Below are 18,075 nucleotides of genomic sequence, written 5' to 3' on the forward strand. Positions count from 1 at the left end.
TTCAATTTATTAAAAACTGGAACATGCCCAATACCTGAAAAGTAACATGAAGTCAAAAATAACACTAGGAGTTATTCATCTTGCAAGGGGAGGACACAACACAGTGGTGGGAGGCACTGTGCAAGTTGCCCAAAAGACGGACCAGGCTTTGTACCACAGTTTGCTGACAGCAAAGCTACCACACTGAGGTCCACGGATCTCCAAGGAAAGGGCCTGCAGCCAGAGCTGGGAGGATCTGAACCTTAATTGACTGAAGATCTATTTCTGCTGTTGCGATTTGCACCAAGGCTTTTATTTGAAAGCTTCTGCCAAATGAACACATCCACAGCACACAGTTTGGCACAGAGCAGGCTCTGGACAGCCAACACTCGTTTTCATGTGGCTCATGGGTGTTAATGGATTTTTATAACGTGAAAATGTTGCTGAGCTGCAATTTCCCCAGTATATTTTTGAACTTTTATTTCCACTTTTTGAATTGTTGAGAAAGTCCATTCTGTGTCTGCCCCGTCTGCTTCCCTCGTGCTGCCCCGCGAGACCTCTTTCCTAGGTTTTGCAGCTTCAGCTGCTGTTTGGGCACAGGCTCTCCAGCTCAGACATGCATTTCTGAGAAAGCCTTGGCACAAGTCCCTGGAGATGTCGGAAAACCTTTCAAAAGTCCAAGCTGCTTGTTGAACTAGATTTCAATGGCAAGTCACAAGGCAGGGTGGGGAGCAGGGCATCCTCCTCTCCAGCCCTCCAGTCCCACACCAACATCCTCCCACATACTTGCCTCAAAAAAGAGAGTTGCATTGGAGGGGATTTTCGGGGTGCTACCAGCTGAGCCATATGCATACTCTGGTTTACACAGCAAGTGGCAGATCTCTCCTTTCTTCATGGTGGCAATACCGATATCCCAAGCCTTGATTACCTGGCCTAGAAGAAGGTCATACTTTAATATAAGGGAATGATGTACATCATAACTTGGATAAAGCAAACCTGAAACGCGGTCCATGTTATACTTTGCTGTATTCATCCATTTTGTCCTGCCTGTTGTCATTAAGCCATTACCAAAAGCGTCAGTAGTTGAACCACCATACAGAGTCCATCATACTCAAGTGCAAGTCCTTACACTTGGAGTGTCATGCTCTGCAGGACATGCCGTGAGGATTTAAGCAGCACGGTCATTCATGCACATCAATTTGGAGATTCCCTATGACGGGGTGGGCAAAAATGCGGCCCGTGGGCCAGATGTGGCTCGTCAGGCTGTTGTATCCAGCCTGCAGGGCCCCTAAAAAATTTAGAAAATTAATATTTATCTGCCCCTGGCTGCCTGTCATGCGGCCCTCGATGGCTTGCCACATCTCAGTAAGCGGCCCTCCGCCTGAAATAATTGCCCACCCCTGGTCTATGACCTCCTCCACACTGGTGGAGAAAGATTACAGCCCGGCAGCCACAGAGGGCGGCTGCACACCGTCTGCAAATGAACTTGCAAGACAGGCATCTTACAATCAGAGACGGACAAACCAGGGGACCTGCAGTAACAGCAGAGAAGGACCATGTCACCAAGCCGCTCCTCTAGCACCTCAGCGCCCCAAGTTATACAGACAGCTTTACAGAACCGTCACTATTCTGAGTCTGGGAAAGGGTCAGTGGAAAGTGGAGTTGAGAAGGGCTGGAGCTGCGAGCCATTAGAGAAGCAAAGGTTTCCATTCTATAATGTAAAGAGCCATAAAAAGGCACGCAGCCTTAGCGCTAATAAGAGTGGCCCTTCGTAAACAGAGTCCTTAAATTGAGCAAGCCGTATTTTTAATGAAAGCCACATGTCTCCAAAACAAATCTCCTTTGTTCCCAACAGGACACAGAGCAAAGGGAAGGTTGAATTTCATTTGTCTAAGTGCAATCAGGAGGCAGTGGGACGCCCAGAACAAACTACCTTCAAGATCTGCTGACAGCCATTAGGAGCTTTGAAAAAACAAGCACTCTGTTTAGAAATTAGGTCTTGATATTTGAAAGTCAGCAAAAGCACACGGATTTCCCTCACTTTTTTTTAATTATTAGTGACATCTGTCTGACCACAGGAAGTCTAAACCTTTTGTACGAGAGACTTCATCAGTTAGTACGAGTCCAGCTGGATGCCACAAAGTTTCCTAAACTGCAAGAAATCCTGGCAAATCAAACCCCGTCACAACCAACGCACAGCCCATTTTAAAATGTTTTGCAACAAGCCGTAACTATGCAAGGATCAGGAAGGGGTAAAGCAGCCTATCGAATTAGAAGGGAAGGAAATATAAGTTCTGCCAACAATGGAGCTATACGTGAACATACGCTGAAGGCCAAGCTTTCGAGAATGAGCTTTATTTTAAAGGACTTAGTCACCGATGCAGAGATGCTGACTACAAATAAAAGTGGCTGACTTGATGAAAGCTGCTAGAGAGTTTCATCTCTGAAAACCACAATGTAGTTGCCCCAAGTTGAGTGAGCAAAAAAAAAAAAAAAAAAGGAAACACTTGAAAATTTGAAATAGGCTCAACAGCTGAAGGAGAAGGACAAGGCGGCCAGCTTGCCCCAGTCAAACCACGCTGGCAGCAGAACCGGGATTTCAACTTCAGCCATCTCTGACAACAGGGTGACGTACAAGCTAAGTGCCCTGAACCCAAGTAAATCTACTTTGGTCTCCCGAGTCTCTGTTCCTGCTCCGCTCCTTACCTTTCCCCAGACTGAAGATAAATGGCTCATTCCTGTCCCGGCTGGAGTCAAATTTTTTCCCATTTGCCAGCTTTCCTTTGTAGTGGACATAAACTTTGTCTCCAATCATGGGGGACGCATCCTCGTTTCCCTTTCTCTTCACAATCTAGGAGAAACATGAACGACTAGGATGAAGATGGTAGGAGCTGTTATCAATGAACGGGCTGCTTCAAGCGATCAGCTTCCAAGGCTCTTCAACTTCAGCCAAGTGCCCACAGCCAGGCATCGGCCTGCAGCTAAATCCTGCTAGCACAGCTGGTTTTGCAACAGCTCAGGACACTTTTAATGAAAACCTTAATTGTTGGTAATATAATATGGTGCTGGTACACAAGCCTCATCCTAACGACTGCTCCAGCTGCCCAAAGCACCTACTCCTTTTCCCTTCCACCCACCCAGCCCCGCAGAACAAGCCCTTTAAACATGGCATAAAAGCCAACAGGTATTACATTCAAAGCACAGGAGCATAATCCTGGTTTTCCCATGCTTCTTTTCAATGCAGTAAGTAGTGCTGACGCAGCAGTTAAAGTAGGATCGTTGAGCTTGCCCAGGGAGTCATAAGGACAGATTTTTTTTCCGGCCAACTCTGAACCTCCAGCACATTTTATAGCAGTTTCCATGGTTACCCAAGGATGCAGATTCTGCCCCCAACTGACATGCCTATTTCAGTAACTTTGATAATTAGATCACCCGATCAATGCCGTCTTCCAGCTGGCTATCATGATAGTCTAAAGAGGGAGAAGCTTAAGTTGTCATAGTATTGCTCTGTTGTTGTAACCGTTTTGGAAAAACAAAAAAGCACTGGTTGTCTCCGTCATATATAGGTTTCTCAGGACTCAACAGAGAAATCGCTACATGCTTCAACATTTAGGAAACTAAAAGTCAATAAAATAATATTTACTTGCTGTCCATGTAATGACACAGTCGCGGGGTAAAAAATGAAATGGAAATCACTCACTTCTGGTCAAGGCTCTTTGTATGCTACCGTCTGGAAAAAAGCAGTTCTTAAGCCAAGGGCGGGGTGAAAGGGGGAGTAGATACCACTGGGGAAAAATGACATTCAACAAGAGAGGACTGCGCGCTAGTATACAGCAGAACCATCCCGAACTGGCTTTCGGAAGGAAAAGGGGACTGCATAGTAGACTAGATGACCCAAGTAATGTGCTTTTTTCCCAGTATATCTAATTGCTATGAGTCACGTACAAAAATGCTGTGTGGACGCTCTGCTAAAAATCGGATTAGGTACAACACAGCAGGGCAAGTCAGAGAGAAGGTTGATTATCTGTACACCGTTTTGAGCTCAGTGCCATTGGTCCTCCAATTTTGGCAGGGGCCTGGGCATTCAGAATCGTAAGATGGCTTTGAAAACACCAGTCTTATTGTGTTGGAAGTAGTAGGACAACCCAGGCCACTAATATTCAGACACTTAACAGATGTGGGCATGCTTCAGCTCCATCACATTAGGAGAGCAGCCATCTAAATGCATCGCTGCTTCTCCGACAGCCTCACCTTGAGAACGCCTCGATCTTGATTGGGTGTGATATCCTCCCCTTGTTCAACAAGAGCAGCCGTTTGGGCATCTCCTTCGCTCTTCGTAGCTTCATCGGTTGTCATGGTCTCCTTTCATAAACTCGGCACCTGGCAAAACACATATACGGTGAAATTCAGACATCCGTGGGTCCACATTTCCCGATGGCGCCTAATTGAAGGCCTCCAGGCAGAAACGATATGAAATACTTCAGAAAAGCAAATGAGGAAACTTAGGGGAAAGTTCTTCCTCTGGGCAAGAAAGGAAAAGCGATCAACGGGCAGCACGCAGACAAGACCGTTCCTTCCTATGGGAGACCAGAGCCGAGACCTGCTAGAAGAGGAAAGAAAAGGACTTCAGCTCGTGCAGGGAGACAAGGCTATGTCTTTCTGTTTGCCCACTGAGTCCTGCTGGCATCTGGGAGTTTCTCATACTGGCTGACTGGTGAGGCACAGCAACAATGAAAACCGGCCTGAAGAACCAATGTGACCTCCTGACCACTTCAAGATCCTTTGTACTTCTGTGCCCCTGACCTATCCCTGCTAAAATATCTTCCACCTAATACAACTGCTTAAAGCTACCCTGGTCTCAAGCCCTCCTGTTCCATCGCTGCAAATCAAGCATTACGCCATTACCAATCCATGGGCCATGCCAGGAAATGCACACAGCTGAGAGGATTGCTATACTTGGAAGGCTCATCTGCTCCAAGGGAGGAAAAGGTAGTCTCAAGCAAACAGCCCCCAGACAATTCAGGGCCTAAAAGATTCCCTACTAACATGCTGAAATAAACCCAAGCAGAGCAGAGGTGCGAGCACTGCAAATATGTGCCTAAAGGTGTCTCGCTCAAGCCAGGCTGTGTTCTGCATCTGTAAACTTTAGAGCAACACCACTACAGCAGTGCTGGTTATAAGAGGCAAGCAGGAAGGTGACAAAGGCGTGCGTGACAGTGTTAGCCTTTTGACTAATTAGAGCCGAGAGGTGCAAGTAATGCCACAGCCAGCCTCAAGAGAGGAACTGGGTCATTTTGGACCACTCTCATGGCCACAAAGTGAGATGCTCAGCATCAAGCTTAGTTGTAAGGATCCTGAGCCTCAAAGAAGGCTCCTTCATTCCCTAAAACTGAAACTACTCTGCTTGCAAGTTTATGATCTACACACGACCAAAATCTCTGTTATCCACCAGCCGGATGAGCCGTCCCCTCGGAGGAACGCTGAGGGTTCGCACCGACCCTTCTGCGCCTCCTATTTCAAAGGGCTTGAAGCACACATCCTTTTCTCATTAACCCTTTCAAAAACAAAGTGGGCGCATCACGCAAGCCGCTTCAAGCGCAGAAGACTAATTCTACTGCCCGTGAGCACAGCGGGCAAAATCTGTGCTAACGAGCAGGACAATTTGTCGACTGTGCAGTAGTGTCACCAAAAAAACTGTGCATGGGCGCTGATGCACAGTAGCACGGACTATGGTGCATTAAGGTAGTACCTGCAATTACAGATACTAAACTCCATGCGCAGTAAGGATAGTGCATTAACGAACATGCAGAAGCACCCGGAGTGCATCTTATTCTGCGGCGCGTTACACGCAAGGAAATATGGTACGTGAGGTACATCAGGGCTGTGATGGGGCTGTGGAAAGCCAAGTATTATTACCGGATTTCACCCCCCCCCCCAAAAAGGACAAAATCAGCCACAAGAGAGTCACATGGGGCTCTGGGGGCAGTGCAGACCAATAAGTTTGGGGCTCTTTTCACTATTAGCCTTCTGGCTTCCAAGCCCTGTCTGCTCATTTATCGACGTTTCTCCTGCAGTCATGAGGAATAAAAGCACTTGTTTAAAAAAAAAAATAATAAAGGCTGAACTTCTTATTTATGTGCAGAATGCCAAGAGCTGGCGCAATAGGGGGAGAAAAACCCCTACCCAGTACTCAGATCTGCAATAAAATCGTGACGGTTAGCAATACTGGGAGAGAGCTACAAGGATGAAATGTAAATTGTTGTGCAAAACTACAGGCAACACTGCAACGACAAGCTCTTGAGGACTCCTTGCGCAACCGGTGAAGGCACTGAAAACAGCCATTCTGTCCATCGCAGGCAGACATATTTTATAAATATTGCCTGGTGAGATAAGAATTGCCTGAAGTTTTAAAAGTATTTCCTGATCATTTCCTTACAGATCACAGGAGTCTATTTTGGTGGCTGCACCGCTGTGTTCTGCGTAATCAAGGAAACAGATGACGTCCAATTAGAAAGCAGTGATTTTTAGACATTAAACAGATCTATTAGAGTAGTTACAATTGCAAAACTTTCTCATAGCCTTTGGTGTTGAGGTTAATGTAAGCCAGCAAGAGAAATTACTCAGGCAGAGGCTCATAAACAGAAAAGAAAGGATGTTTTCACTTAAAAGACAGATTAAGTCATGTAGTCAGAAGAAGTACATTTATTACACCCAGCTTTCAAAGGGGAACAGTTGTCTTCGAACCCAAAGTAACACGGGAAACTGAGTAGACACAAAGTGTTATGAATGCTCGAAGTAAACAGTGAAGTCAGGAACGTTTTTTATGCAGTTTGCAGTTGCCATAACCTTAGGTGTTACATTTAATAGCACTTTGTGTCTACTTGGTTCCCCCCCAACCCGCCCCCGGCTAGAAGTAGATTTCACACTTTACAACAGTGGAGAGGAAGAAAAACATCTTTAAGTATTATAAAGCCATAAACCCCAGCAAAGAGATTTGGTGGCAACTATTAATACAATTACTTTAACATCATTTTTAAACTCATTATATTTCTAATTGATAGCATCCCTTTAGAGCTCTCTTTTCCAATTATATTAATCTTCACACTATGCATCTTTTAAGAAATATTTTGGGTGGTACACCCGCAAAGCCTCAAAGCAGCAATTACAGCAAAGCTACCTCAACACATCTTTTTTACGTTTTTAACTGGGAAGAGGTTTGGGGGTTTTTTTTCTCCCTTTGGGGTATTATTCGCCAGAAGCCGTATACTGGATTCCCTCTGTAACTATGGATATTAATCCTCTGATAAAGATGACAGTGAAAAAAAGTGTCAACTCTAATGAAGTTTTACAAAACATTGTGCTTCTGGTATAAAGTGGCCTTGCAAATATATCAGCTAGATACAAAAATAAAACCTAATTTCCTATCTCGTTGCATGAAAATCGTGACCACTCACTCCGCCTGCCCACAAAAAGCAGGACGCTACTTTACTCACTTACTGAAATGAGTTAACAATGAACCCCCTGATGCCTCCCCAATTCCCCCCACCAAAATTCAGTTAACCTATATGATTTGCCCACTCACACGAGCAAGTCGGGGGCACGGTCAGGAATCAGTCTTATGCTTTAAATCAGTAGACAACATTTCTACAAGCTCACCATGCTTTTCCATGGCTCTGACCAATGCCTGTCACAGCAGAAATAGGCGCTATCCTACTGGCTAAACAACAGCATCGTCATCCAGGTAGTTCCCAAGACCAAACCCAGTTGAACCAAGGCATAAGGGTTTGAAAGGGGGAACCACTTGTTTAAAGCAAGCCCTAAAACCAACCTCTGCAGTAGTCTGAGACATGCCTAGCCTCAAAAAGGATCAGCTGCTGGGTGCTGGAGTTCCCAAAGCGTGGCCAGAGGACCTCCAGGGTCCCATGTGGCAGTCACCGGTGTCCTGCAAAGAACCGGCTGGTCAATGGATGCTGGCTCTCCTACTTCCAGTTGTTAAATCACATTTAGAGACAGCTAAGAATACATTAAACACATCCTTGGAATTATTTTTCTATGAAAGCAATTACCGTAGTCATTACAGGGATGTTCTCCAATTGTGAGTGGGAGGTGGTCTGCGTCAGAGCGAGTGGGAGGGAAGGTGCCCACAAGACTGTCTATTAAAATGTACTCTGTATTATGAAATAGCTTGAAACCTTTGGCTAGTGAAACTCTAGCTATAAAGCAAGTCTGCTCTGGCCAAACACATCTACAGTCCTACAGCAGTTATTCCAGAAACATCGACATAGCCTAGATGGCTACAATCCACACTTTCAATTCATTTGAAGCAACAGGAGGTAGAAAGATCTGCCACTCACTGGGCGCATCTACACGTGCTATTATTAATGCACCTGAATAAAGTCTGGCACAATTCGCACTGGAGTCTATTGCTTCCAGGTGCAGTATTTACATGTGCACCTGGGACCGCAGCATGTTGAACCAGATCCGAGCACCCCAGCTGGCAGGGAGCCCCGGGGTCAGCCTGCCAGCCTGGGGCTGCTCCAACCCAGCTCCACGTGCTGCGGAGAGGCTGGCTGGGGCATTAGGGTGCTATGGTGCAGGGCTAGCTGGCAGACAGCCCCCACACTGTAGCACCCTCATGCCCCAGCCAGCCCCAGTCACAGCCTACCCATGAGTTTTGAAATAACTCCACTGTCCCTGACAGTACTCTCCTACAGTGGAGTTAATTAGTTTACAGTGGCCTAATAGCGCTGCATGTGTAGATGGTGACGCTTTACTGGAGAGCTAATTAGTCAGCTCCGTAGTAAAGTGCATGTGTAGACAAACCCTACTGAAAGTTTAACCAAGTCTTCTGGCAGGGAGAAACATGAACTCTTGTAAGGATTCTTGTACAGATGTCAAAGGCTGACATTTCTTTTTGTACAATCAAGTGTATTCTGGCTAAAAGAAGGGACTTAATTATCTGATACAAAGGCAGCTGGCATACCCACCAGGTCCTGCCCTCTCATGGTTTGATTAGAAGACTAGCATGTTGCTATTAGAGAGACAGGAGATTAAATGCAAAGGCAATTGTCAAAAATATTCCTTAAATATAAAAATAAAATAAAAAGCAAATAAAATAAGAGCAATCCTGCTGCTTCTAAACCATCTGCACACCCCAGCAGAATAACACTGGCATTTTGCTCCCTGTACCACACATCCTAAGGTGTCATTAATTTTAGTGCCAAGTTAATATGGGGGAAGGAGAAGGACACAACAGGTGCAAGGGAAGGGTTAATTATGTTATTTGCTGTGAATAGCTGCATCTTAAGACCCTGATTCAGCAAAGCAGGAGCCTATTAAAGGAACATCTTGTCCCACATACTTAACATACGTGTTTAAAGGCCACAGAATTAAAAAGGATTTATGCGCACGTTCAAAGTTACGCACATTCTCGACTGGAAAATAAATTTAGATGTCACATAGTATGTCAATGGATTTCATTCTCCCACGCATTGAATAAGAACATCAGAAAGGAGATTTTTTTTTTTTAAATGTAAGGACGTTTTGGAGTTACAGACCTTCAGTTTTGAAACGCTGTCTACAATAAAGACCTGACAACTTATGAAAAAACCTAACTTAATGTTTATAGCTTAGCTTATAACTAACATAATGTCTTTCCCCCAAACACACATGCCCCCATCAACTGGTTTAACACACTGTTGAACAAATTGCTTCCTGTTGGGAATACAAACACAAAGCTGTTAACATTCAACAGCCTTTGTAAGCCAAAAAAAAAAAAAAAAAGGGAAGGTTGCTTGCTTTTTTCTTTTTAATTATTAATGATTCACCAAGCTAATAAATTATCTGAAAATTTAACAAGACTATGTAATCGGTAATTTATGAGCTACAATAAAGAGGGTTTAAAAGCCAAGACAAATTTCAGACCTAAACATCTGGATGCTATTCATTCTTCAAGTGTGACTATATATTCATAATGGGATATGAACTGCCTAACTGAACTGATCAAAGCAAACCAGGAATGAAGGCTCTCCCTCTACATCTGAATTAACATGCTGCATTTCGCTAGTGTATCATTAAGCAAAAACACACACTAATATCGTGCACGGTGGGTTGAAGCAGCAACAACGTTGTACAAACTATAGGTTCTCATTGTCAGCTCTTCTGGATAGATGGGAATTCTGAGAGCTGCTCAAAAGCAACGTTTCTCCAGCTTTTATCCTGGCAAATCTGTTGTTTCCCCAAACACAACCCAGCATGCCAGCACGAGCGGTTGAAAATATGGGCTGATTATTCATTTAACAGTACCGAGAATGACAGTAATCAATGCATCCAGGCAAACGAAGCAGCCCACAGCGTACATCGATTACCAGCCTGCGTTCATGTGTGCAGCAGCCAAAAAATCCAGGCGCCCAAACGAAAAGCTCTTCTGATCTGGACTTTACAACAGCTGTACGAACAGGAGGGAATTTCAACTTTTTTCCTTTAAAAAACCCCAACCAAGCAGCTCTTATAAGTGCTACAAATGCCGATCTTCAGCTCTGAAGCAACTTTCTGGAATCCCCTCCATCTCTAGGATCGGCACTTACAAGCCATTTTAGTTTTGCTCTGCACTTTGATCACTTCTCAAACTGCCAAAAGCCACTGCCAGATATGTGGCATCACAGACGCGGTCACAGCCATCTAGGAAATATCAGGGAAGCTTCATCAAGTTGGTTCGCCTCCGGCCACCCCCTCACTGTGCATTTCCAGCGCAAATCATTACTGCAAAATGATGGTTCACTATAAGCTATTTGCATTACGTGGATGTTCCTAACCCCAAATCCTAAAGAAAAACTATTCAATTCAATGCAGAGAACAGGATACAGCTGTCTAATCGACTGTGCACAGCCAGCCAGGTATCGCACCGACATGCTAGGATTTCAAAAAAAACAAGCCCTGATTCACACTTCCTAGAAATCAGCAGCCCTCAAATTCCAAATGGAAACTTGAGTTTGTAAATCTCTCCCGGAGGTTTGCATGAGCTGAAAGAAAGAACTTTGTGTTAAAAGATGTGGGGGAAAAAAGAACAAAATGTCTAGCCATAAAAACAGATGTAATAGTTGAAACTGCCTGAAGAACAATGGTCTTCTATGGGGGGGAGAGGGGCAATAGACACAATGGGAATTTCACAGCAAACTGACAAGTGCTAAAAAAAAATAAAATTCACCCAATTCTTCAGCCTGTATCACAATTTATTTTTAAAAGAGCAAGCGAGTGAGCAGAAGGCATAGCCACAGACATAATCTAGCTGCGGGGGGGATGATCACTATTTGAAAGCAGGCAAGTAATATGTCCATCACGAAACACACAGCTTTATTTGCTGCTTCTTTGCAGCGCTATTAAATAGAAGACATCAAACCCTTAAAAAGGTCTTTAATTGGCCAAAACTTTTGGGACAATGGCTGTAAGTCAGAAGATGGATACAACTGAAAAATAGGAGCTGTTCAAGTTTTGCTTTAGTTTTCTGACTACACTTTTGTGCAATCCCTTTCACCATTTCCCCTGAAGAAACTTGGCCCCGCTGCCATAAAACGCTGTCCCTGCAAACATCGTTGCACAGCACCATGGGAGACAAACTTTTTTACCCAAAAATCAGATGGTGAAAGCACAAAAGACTTGGAAGAGGGCATCTAAAGCAGGACTTCGAGCTATATTTTTTTAACTGACTAAATTGATATAGGGTTGCTTTTTAAGGCCATAGCCACATCCATTAGCAGAGGCACATGCTGCCCATCAAACAGCACTCCACTGATTAAGCAGCTGTATGTTAATTAGATAATAAGGGACAAAATAGGTGGATGCAACAGCATGAAGTTTCTTTCCATGTTTTAATGTGTCCTTGCTTCCCTTTGATTAAGAAAACCAATTTAAAAAAAAATAATAATATTGACCCACCAAAAAATGTACATGCAACAGAGGACAGGAAGGAAAAAAAAACAGAGTTTTTTTCTTGTAACAGGTTTTCAAATGCCTGAAATTCAGTGCTTTCAGTTAATTCCTCCTTACAGTGAAGTCAGAATTTGATGCTGTATTTGGGAGCCCACTACACTTTTTTTCAATTTTAAAACCTGACACTGGCTCTCCGTCGTCCAATCTGAGCTATACAGCTGCAGGGTTGCAAATCTGTGTTAGAACAACAAAAATGAAACAAATAGCATAATCTGCACTTTGCCTGGTTGCCGTTAGGCAAAAAAATTTTCCGTTAGCTTGGCTGTGCAAATCTGATAAAAAGAAATCTTTAGTGCTGTATTACTTCATTAGTCATTTATTTTGAGATCTGACTCAGTTCCCAAGAAGGCACATAATGTTCTTCCTGAAACCACTTCAGAATTAGAGACACAAAGGCAGCTCCAAATAAACTTCAATTCAATCCCAGACATGCATCTGCCCAAATGTTACATCGAGGCCTCTATAGAAAATAAAACCAAACCTTAAAAAAGACTATTTTTGGAGCTCCATTTCCCTTTCCTCTATATCTTCAATCTCTAAGATATCTCTGAGTCAGATAAAAAAAAAGCTCTGTGAAAATAATGCAATTAGTCAGATCTGTCACGTCAGAACATCAGAATTTGAGTGAAAAGAACCCAGAGATTTGCAAAATTTTAATCCTATGCAATGTTTATATTTTTCTTGCTCTTGAAAGGAAGAGAAGATATGAACATAAAATCAACACCATCTTAATAAAGTCTGCATCAATTTACTTGCTTTTAATGCAGGGAGCTAACAAATGCACCGCACTGACAGTAAAATCATGATGACAATTAAAATAACTTCAGTGTGCAAAAGTTGCTGTGTACATTGCTGGACCTTACTTGCTAAATGCACAGTGTAAATTATGACTCTCTGGGTGCAGCTACACGTCCACTGTTTTACAGAGTTGACTAATTAACTATGCAATAAAGCATCACTGTCCACAGGGGTGCCAGTATTAAGGTATGGTAAAAATAATTAACCCTGCCAGAAGATAATTGTGTCAGGGACAGGATTATTTTAGGGTAATTAACTGGATCAAACACTTGTGTGGATGGTGACCACCAGGTACAAGTTGTGCCCTGGCACCTGCCAACCCCTCCATTGCCTGATGCTGTCACTGGAGCCAGGCTGACCCCTGCCTCCCCCCGCCGTGCCCTCTGCCAGCTTGGGCCTGCTTTACCCTGGCTCGAATTGCTGTGGTCCTAGGCACACGTGCAGATGCTGCGCCCAGGAGCAGTTAACTCCGGTGCAATTTGCTCCAGAGTTTACCGTGTCACCTTAATAGCACCTGTAGATGCACCCACTGTGGATTAAAATCAACTCAGTGTGCTGCTAGGTTATCCGACTTAGTTCACCATTAAGTCTGGTTGTTTCTGAAAGGCAATTTTGGCATCTATATCCCTTGTACCCCAATGCAATCTCCGTTTCATTTCCTCCTGGTGTACTGACGACTTTCACTCCAACAACAGGTCAACCCAAGGGAACAACACAGCTTCTATCAAACATTCAAGGAACTGGACTATAAAGCTGTTGCCAGATCAAGTGGATACGTAGAAAAGCTCAGAGTGGGCTTTCCAAAAATCACCTTTTTAAAAAAGCTTTCCCGTCAAAAGGCACTGGAATAGCCTTTGGGTTTCCTGGTTGGCCATCACCCTCCTTTCTGATGGTTAACTGGTGAAGAAGACAAACAACAGACTTTATCCTCAGGGTGACGTGTTTCTAGTGATCTAGATGATACAAAAAGCACCTGGACACAGTAGCGATGAGCACTTCAAAACCGAGCAAGCGTGGAAGAGCTTCCTGCAGGCCAAAGAGCCCCCAAAGTGCTCCTGGGCGCACTGGGGCAGTGCTTGGATCACAGCTCTCTTACACATCCCAAAACACTGCATTTCTTGTAATCTCAACTGAATTTTTAACTGCAGCACCATCTGGAGGCTGCCACTTGCATTTTGGGATGGTTAAATATGGTGCGAGGTCTGTTCCAAGTGCAATTAACCTCATGATTAGGGAACACTAAAAGGCATATTGCACACACACACACAACAGGGTACAGGCATATTGCCACCACCTGTATAAAACCAACGGGACAAAACCCCCCACCAAAATCGTGATCAATTCATTAATAGGATTTGATGACGTGCCTGCCTGCAACAGCAGGGGATGGACCTTTGAGGTCCATATGACCTCCAAGTCTCTTCTGGTCCTACAAGTTCCCGTTCTTGCCCTCTCCGTACAGCACACCAAGGAGCTGCGCCAGCAACTGAGAAGTGTCTTCCACTTAAGCAGAAGCAAGGGGTTAAACTTAGAAATCTGGAGGGGCAAATCCCATGCTTCACCCTTTGCCAAGAGGTCAAAATATTTGGAAATATGGTATTAGCCATGGCTGTAGTGTCATAAATCATATGAAAACAAAGAGATTCTATGGTCCATTTAGACATATCCTATAAAATACATAAGCTTTTCTTTAACTTACGTTGTGTGACCAGTCATTTCATCACAATTGCAAGACTCAACTGAGAACCATTTTCTCTAAAGCCCTATCGTCTTGACGGCACAGACATTTTTGTGGCCATAGCCAAGTGTAATCTTAGCAGCAGGAGGCATCTTCCCAACTGTATTTAACTATCTTCTGTTACTATTGCCAACCTGTTTCTTCCCAAACTTGTAACAAGTGTGATTTCTGAGAAGGACAACTCAGCACAGGACTAGAGGCACCTAACTAGCAGGGCTGGAAGATTTCTGACAATTTGAAGATAAGTAAAGGGAAGGCTGGAAAGCAAAGAAAGGGGCTACAGTATAATGTTGTGCAGCTAATACGATAGCCACAACTGCTAATCATTTTGCCCTCCTGATAGTTTTGCAGCTTTCAAGTGATTTAAATAGGAGACCCGTTTTTGATATCTAGACTGAAAAGCTGCTTTCAGATTTAAGATAGAGAACCAGGGACCAGTGAACAGAGTGGCTCAATACAGTACGGCCAGAACACAGGCAAGCATTTCAACAGAAAACAAAAATCGGTGATGCAAAATCAGGGGATTCTTTACAAAAGATGGATTCAAAAAAACTGGACCTGTAGCAGCTGAATCGCACTAAACAAGAGTGACCTATGAAAAAAATTGCAGAAACTTTTGTAGCTACGGTTCAAAGTACATGACAGCTTTATTAAGAAAAGAATAGCTTGATGACTTATCCAAGTATTATTTAGAAAGATACAGGTGCTAAACAAAATCCAAAGCAAAAATCCACCTTCAGGCAAAACCTTTTTTTCTTAACTTTTCCAGATTGCTTCAGAATAGGAACTGGCACAGACAACACTCCTTCTGACTCAGCCCACTGCACTTGCATGTTACAAGGAGCTCATTAACAGGGCACCTCCCTATATAGCATTCAGCGTGTGGTACCCTGCCTAGGCACAACATGTTGGTTCAAGGATTCAAGCTGAATTTACATGGAAAATAACATGAAATCTAAGGCAGGATCTCTCCCGTTCATTCCATAGTGTCGGCTCCTTTATTCAAGAAAGTAACTCCTGCAACACCCATGGGCAAGCCTCCTTCCAGGAGGAGACAGTCTAGAGAACAGACACACCCTGGCAAGATGGTGCAAGTCGTGCGATGCAGAAGCCTTGTACTGTACCCATCCCACTTCCGACCTGAAGGTACTGGCAGATCAAACACTGCCGTGTGCCTACAAAAGTACATTGCTAAATCACCAGAGCACCTGGGTGCTACCACAAGGCAAGTAATGACATCAGCTCTTCATTACAGACTTATAAAACGGTTGCAAAAGGGATCATTTTTTAAAAGTAGCACCACCGCCCCCCCAACATGCTTTTTCCTGACCCTCCAATTTTCAGGTTACCGAGTCCTGAGTGGGTGAGAGCCTTGTGACGACGCGCATGTAAAATGTATAAATACATCTACCACACCTGTTATTCCAGCCACTAGGGACGACGTGGGTAGGTTGGGTGAACCCAGCATTACATCATGCTTAGCAAACATTATCTATATTTAAATCCATAATAGTAGGGAGTGTGATTTCAAGTGTTTTCACAAGTTAGGGATTATGTAACTGCCGGGATTCCAAGCAGCTTATATAAGGTCATCTGTAAAAGGCACACAAGGATTCATGGTATCCCACTACCCACTGCGTGGTATTCGATTACTGTGACTGATGCTTGCCATCTAGACATGTTGGGTCATCTCTGATCTCTTTTCCCAAGAAGAGTGTTGGCTTCTTTCAATTTTTTTTAAATCCACAAATTAAGAGGAGGCCCCATCTAGAGCACAGCAAGCGCATGTTAAACTCTGGAATAAGGGCCTTGCAGAACGGATTAGGGACGGGCCTTTCTGGACACGGGGGTTGCGCTCTCTTCCTCCAACAGATCAATTAACTTTTGCTCACTTTCCGATGTGGACTACGCGCAAGACTAGGCCGGGGCAAGCAGGGCACCAGTCTCAGGTGCCAACTTTGAGGGGGCACTAGAACTGCTCCCCTGGAAGTTTTAGCCACAGCAAGGGCAGCCGGGCACTGCCCCTGCCTGACCATATGAGCTAGGTGCAGCGTATCTGCAAGGCAGGGGGCAAGTGCAGCCGGGGAACTCTTGCCACAGTGCGCACAGTCCTGTGCTTGATATGCAAGTACAGGGGTGCAGGGCAGAGGGGAGGGGAGCAAATCGGACACGAGGGTTGGCTCCAAGGAGCCCAGCCACAGGGCTGCTGCCACTGGAGCAGACTGGCGCTACTAGGGCAGCAGCACTGACAGCAACAGGAGAACCCGGGAAGGTCAGCCGTCCCTCGCATCCCCTGTGCCAGAAAACCCCAGAGGTTTCAAACAGGTCATCCCAAGTTCTTTGCTACAGAAAAACTGCTCTATTCTTTTTCTGTAGGCAAAGAAAGAGTGAAAAGCAGAGCTGGCATTTTCCAAGAGGTGCCTCAAGTCTACAACGGTTGAGAGCCACTGGTCTGTAGCTTCTGCATCGACTGCATGCATTCATGAGCCACCCCACAAGAAGACAACATAATTCAGTAAGGAATAAAAACACCACTCTAAGTTGGCCACGAAGTTAAGGACCAAAGTATTGAAACTGATGTTGACCACCTGGACATAATTTTTATATATGTTGTAGATCTAAAACATATCCAGGCCATATTAGTTATTTTACTGTGCACAGTTATAAAATGGGCATCATGAAGGGCATATATACTCAGCTGGCAACAATTTCATCTGGGTTAGTATCCAACCCTCACGACAGATTAGGATTTATTAATCGATTTACCCAACGTTCAACCCATTAGGGCAACAATATGAGCACGTGGAAAGCCACTACGAACCTTAGCAGTCACAGTCAGCAATCCCACAGAGAATGAAAAATGAGCGTGTGTTGTCTGGGATGAGAATTGAAGCAGTCATGAGTTTAGTCAACAGCGGCAGCAGCTCTCGAAACAAATCTGCATCAAGCAGGGAAGGGACTCGGTGTGCTCCTACTCCTACAAAATGGAGGGTGAGCTTGGAAAATTCAGAATATGAGTTCCAGGAAGAGAACAGCAAGAGCAGTGCTGCTGTTTGAAGGGCTGCAAGGTAGCCCAGGAACCCGCCCTGCAGATCTAGTAGACACAGGCATTATCATGGGATCCGATGCATCGGGCTGTGTTGCGGATCCACTGGCTGCTATGTCCAAACATCACTCGGGGCTGTTGTCCCACAGGATCAGGCCCCTGCTGCAACGTGAAACGGGCGCCCTGGAATCGCGGGCAACTGGACAGCATGTGCAGCCCCAGGCAGTGGAGAATACACTGGCAGCAAACCCATGTCCTCCACAAGAAAGCAGCACAAAGTCTTACTAGGAATCGTCACGCAAACATGTGGGGGCATCTGGGGCACAACAAGGGGCAAGGGTACCTGTTCACACCTGCTCACCATAAAAAATGTTCTGGCGCAACAAGGGCGATGCCTGTTTGCAGCCTAAGAGAACAGGTAGATATAATGGGGCGTTACAAAAAAAGCCAGCAGTCACCAAAACCCCACCCCTGCAAAGACTTAATTGGCGTGTACCTAACTGTAGGCAAGAAGGTTAAGTGGAAG

General features: G+C 44.6%; 1 protein-coding gene across 1 annotated transcript in view; it reads right to left on the reverse strand.

The window, feature by feature from the left end:
• Window positions 1–18,075, reverse strand: part of FKBP5 (FKBP prolyl isomerase 5) — a 47,254-nt gene that overhangs the window by 19,059 nt on the left and 10,120 nt on the right. Inside the window, exons 2-4 of the mRNA XM_090024933.1 lie at window positions 4,231–4,359; window positions 2,686–2,830; window positions 770–912 (exon numbers count right to left, since the gene is read on the reverse strand). Coding sequence (XP_089881059.1) covers window positions 770–912; window positions 2,686–2,830; window positions 4,231–4,335 — 393 coding nt within the window. The 5' untranslated portion in view covers window positions 4,336–4,359. The remainder of the gene's footprint in view (window positions 1–769; window positions 913–2,685; window positions 2,831–4,230; window positions 4,360–18,075) is intronic.

The sequence above is a fragment of the Crocodylus siamensis genome, chromosome 13, assembly GCF_052110815.1.
Source record: "Crocodylus siamensis isolate JL-2025a chromosome 13, ASM5211081v1, whole genome shotgun sequence".
Taxonomy (NCBI): Eukaryota; Metazoa; Chordata; order Crocodylia; family Crocodylidae; genus Crocodylus; species Crocodylus siamensis.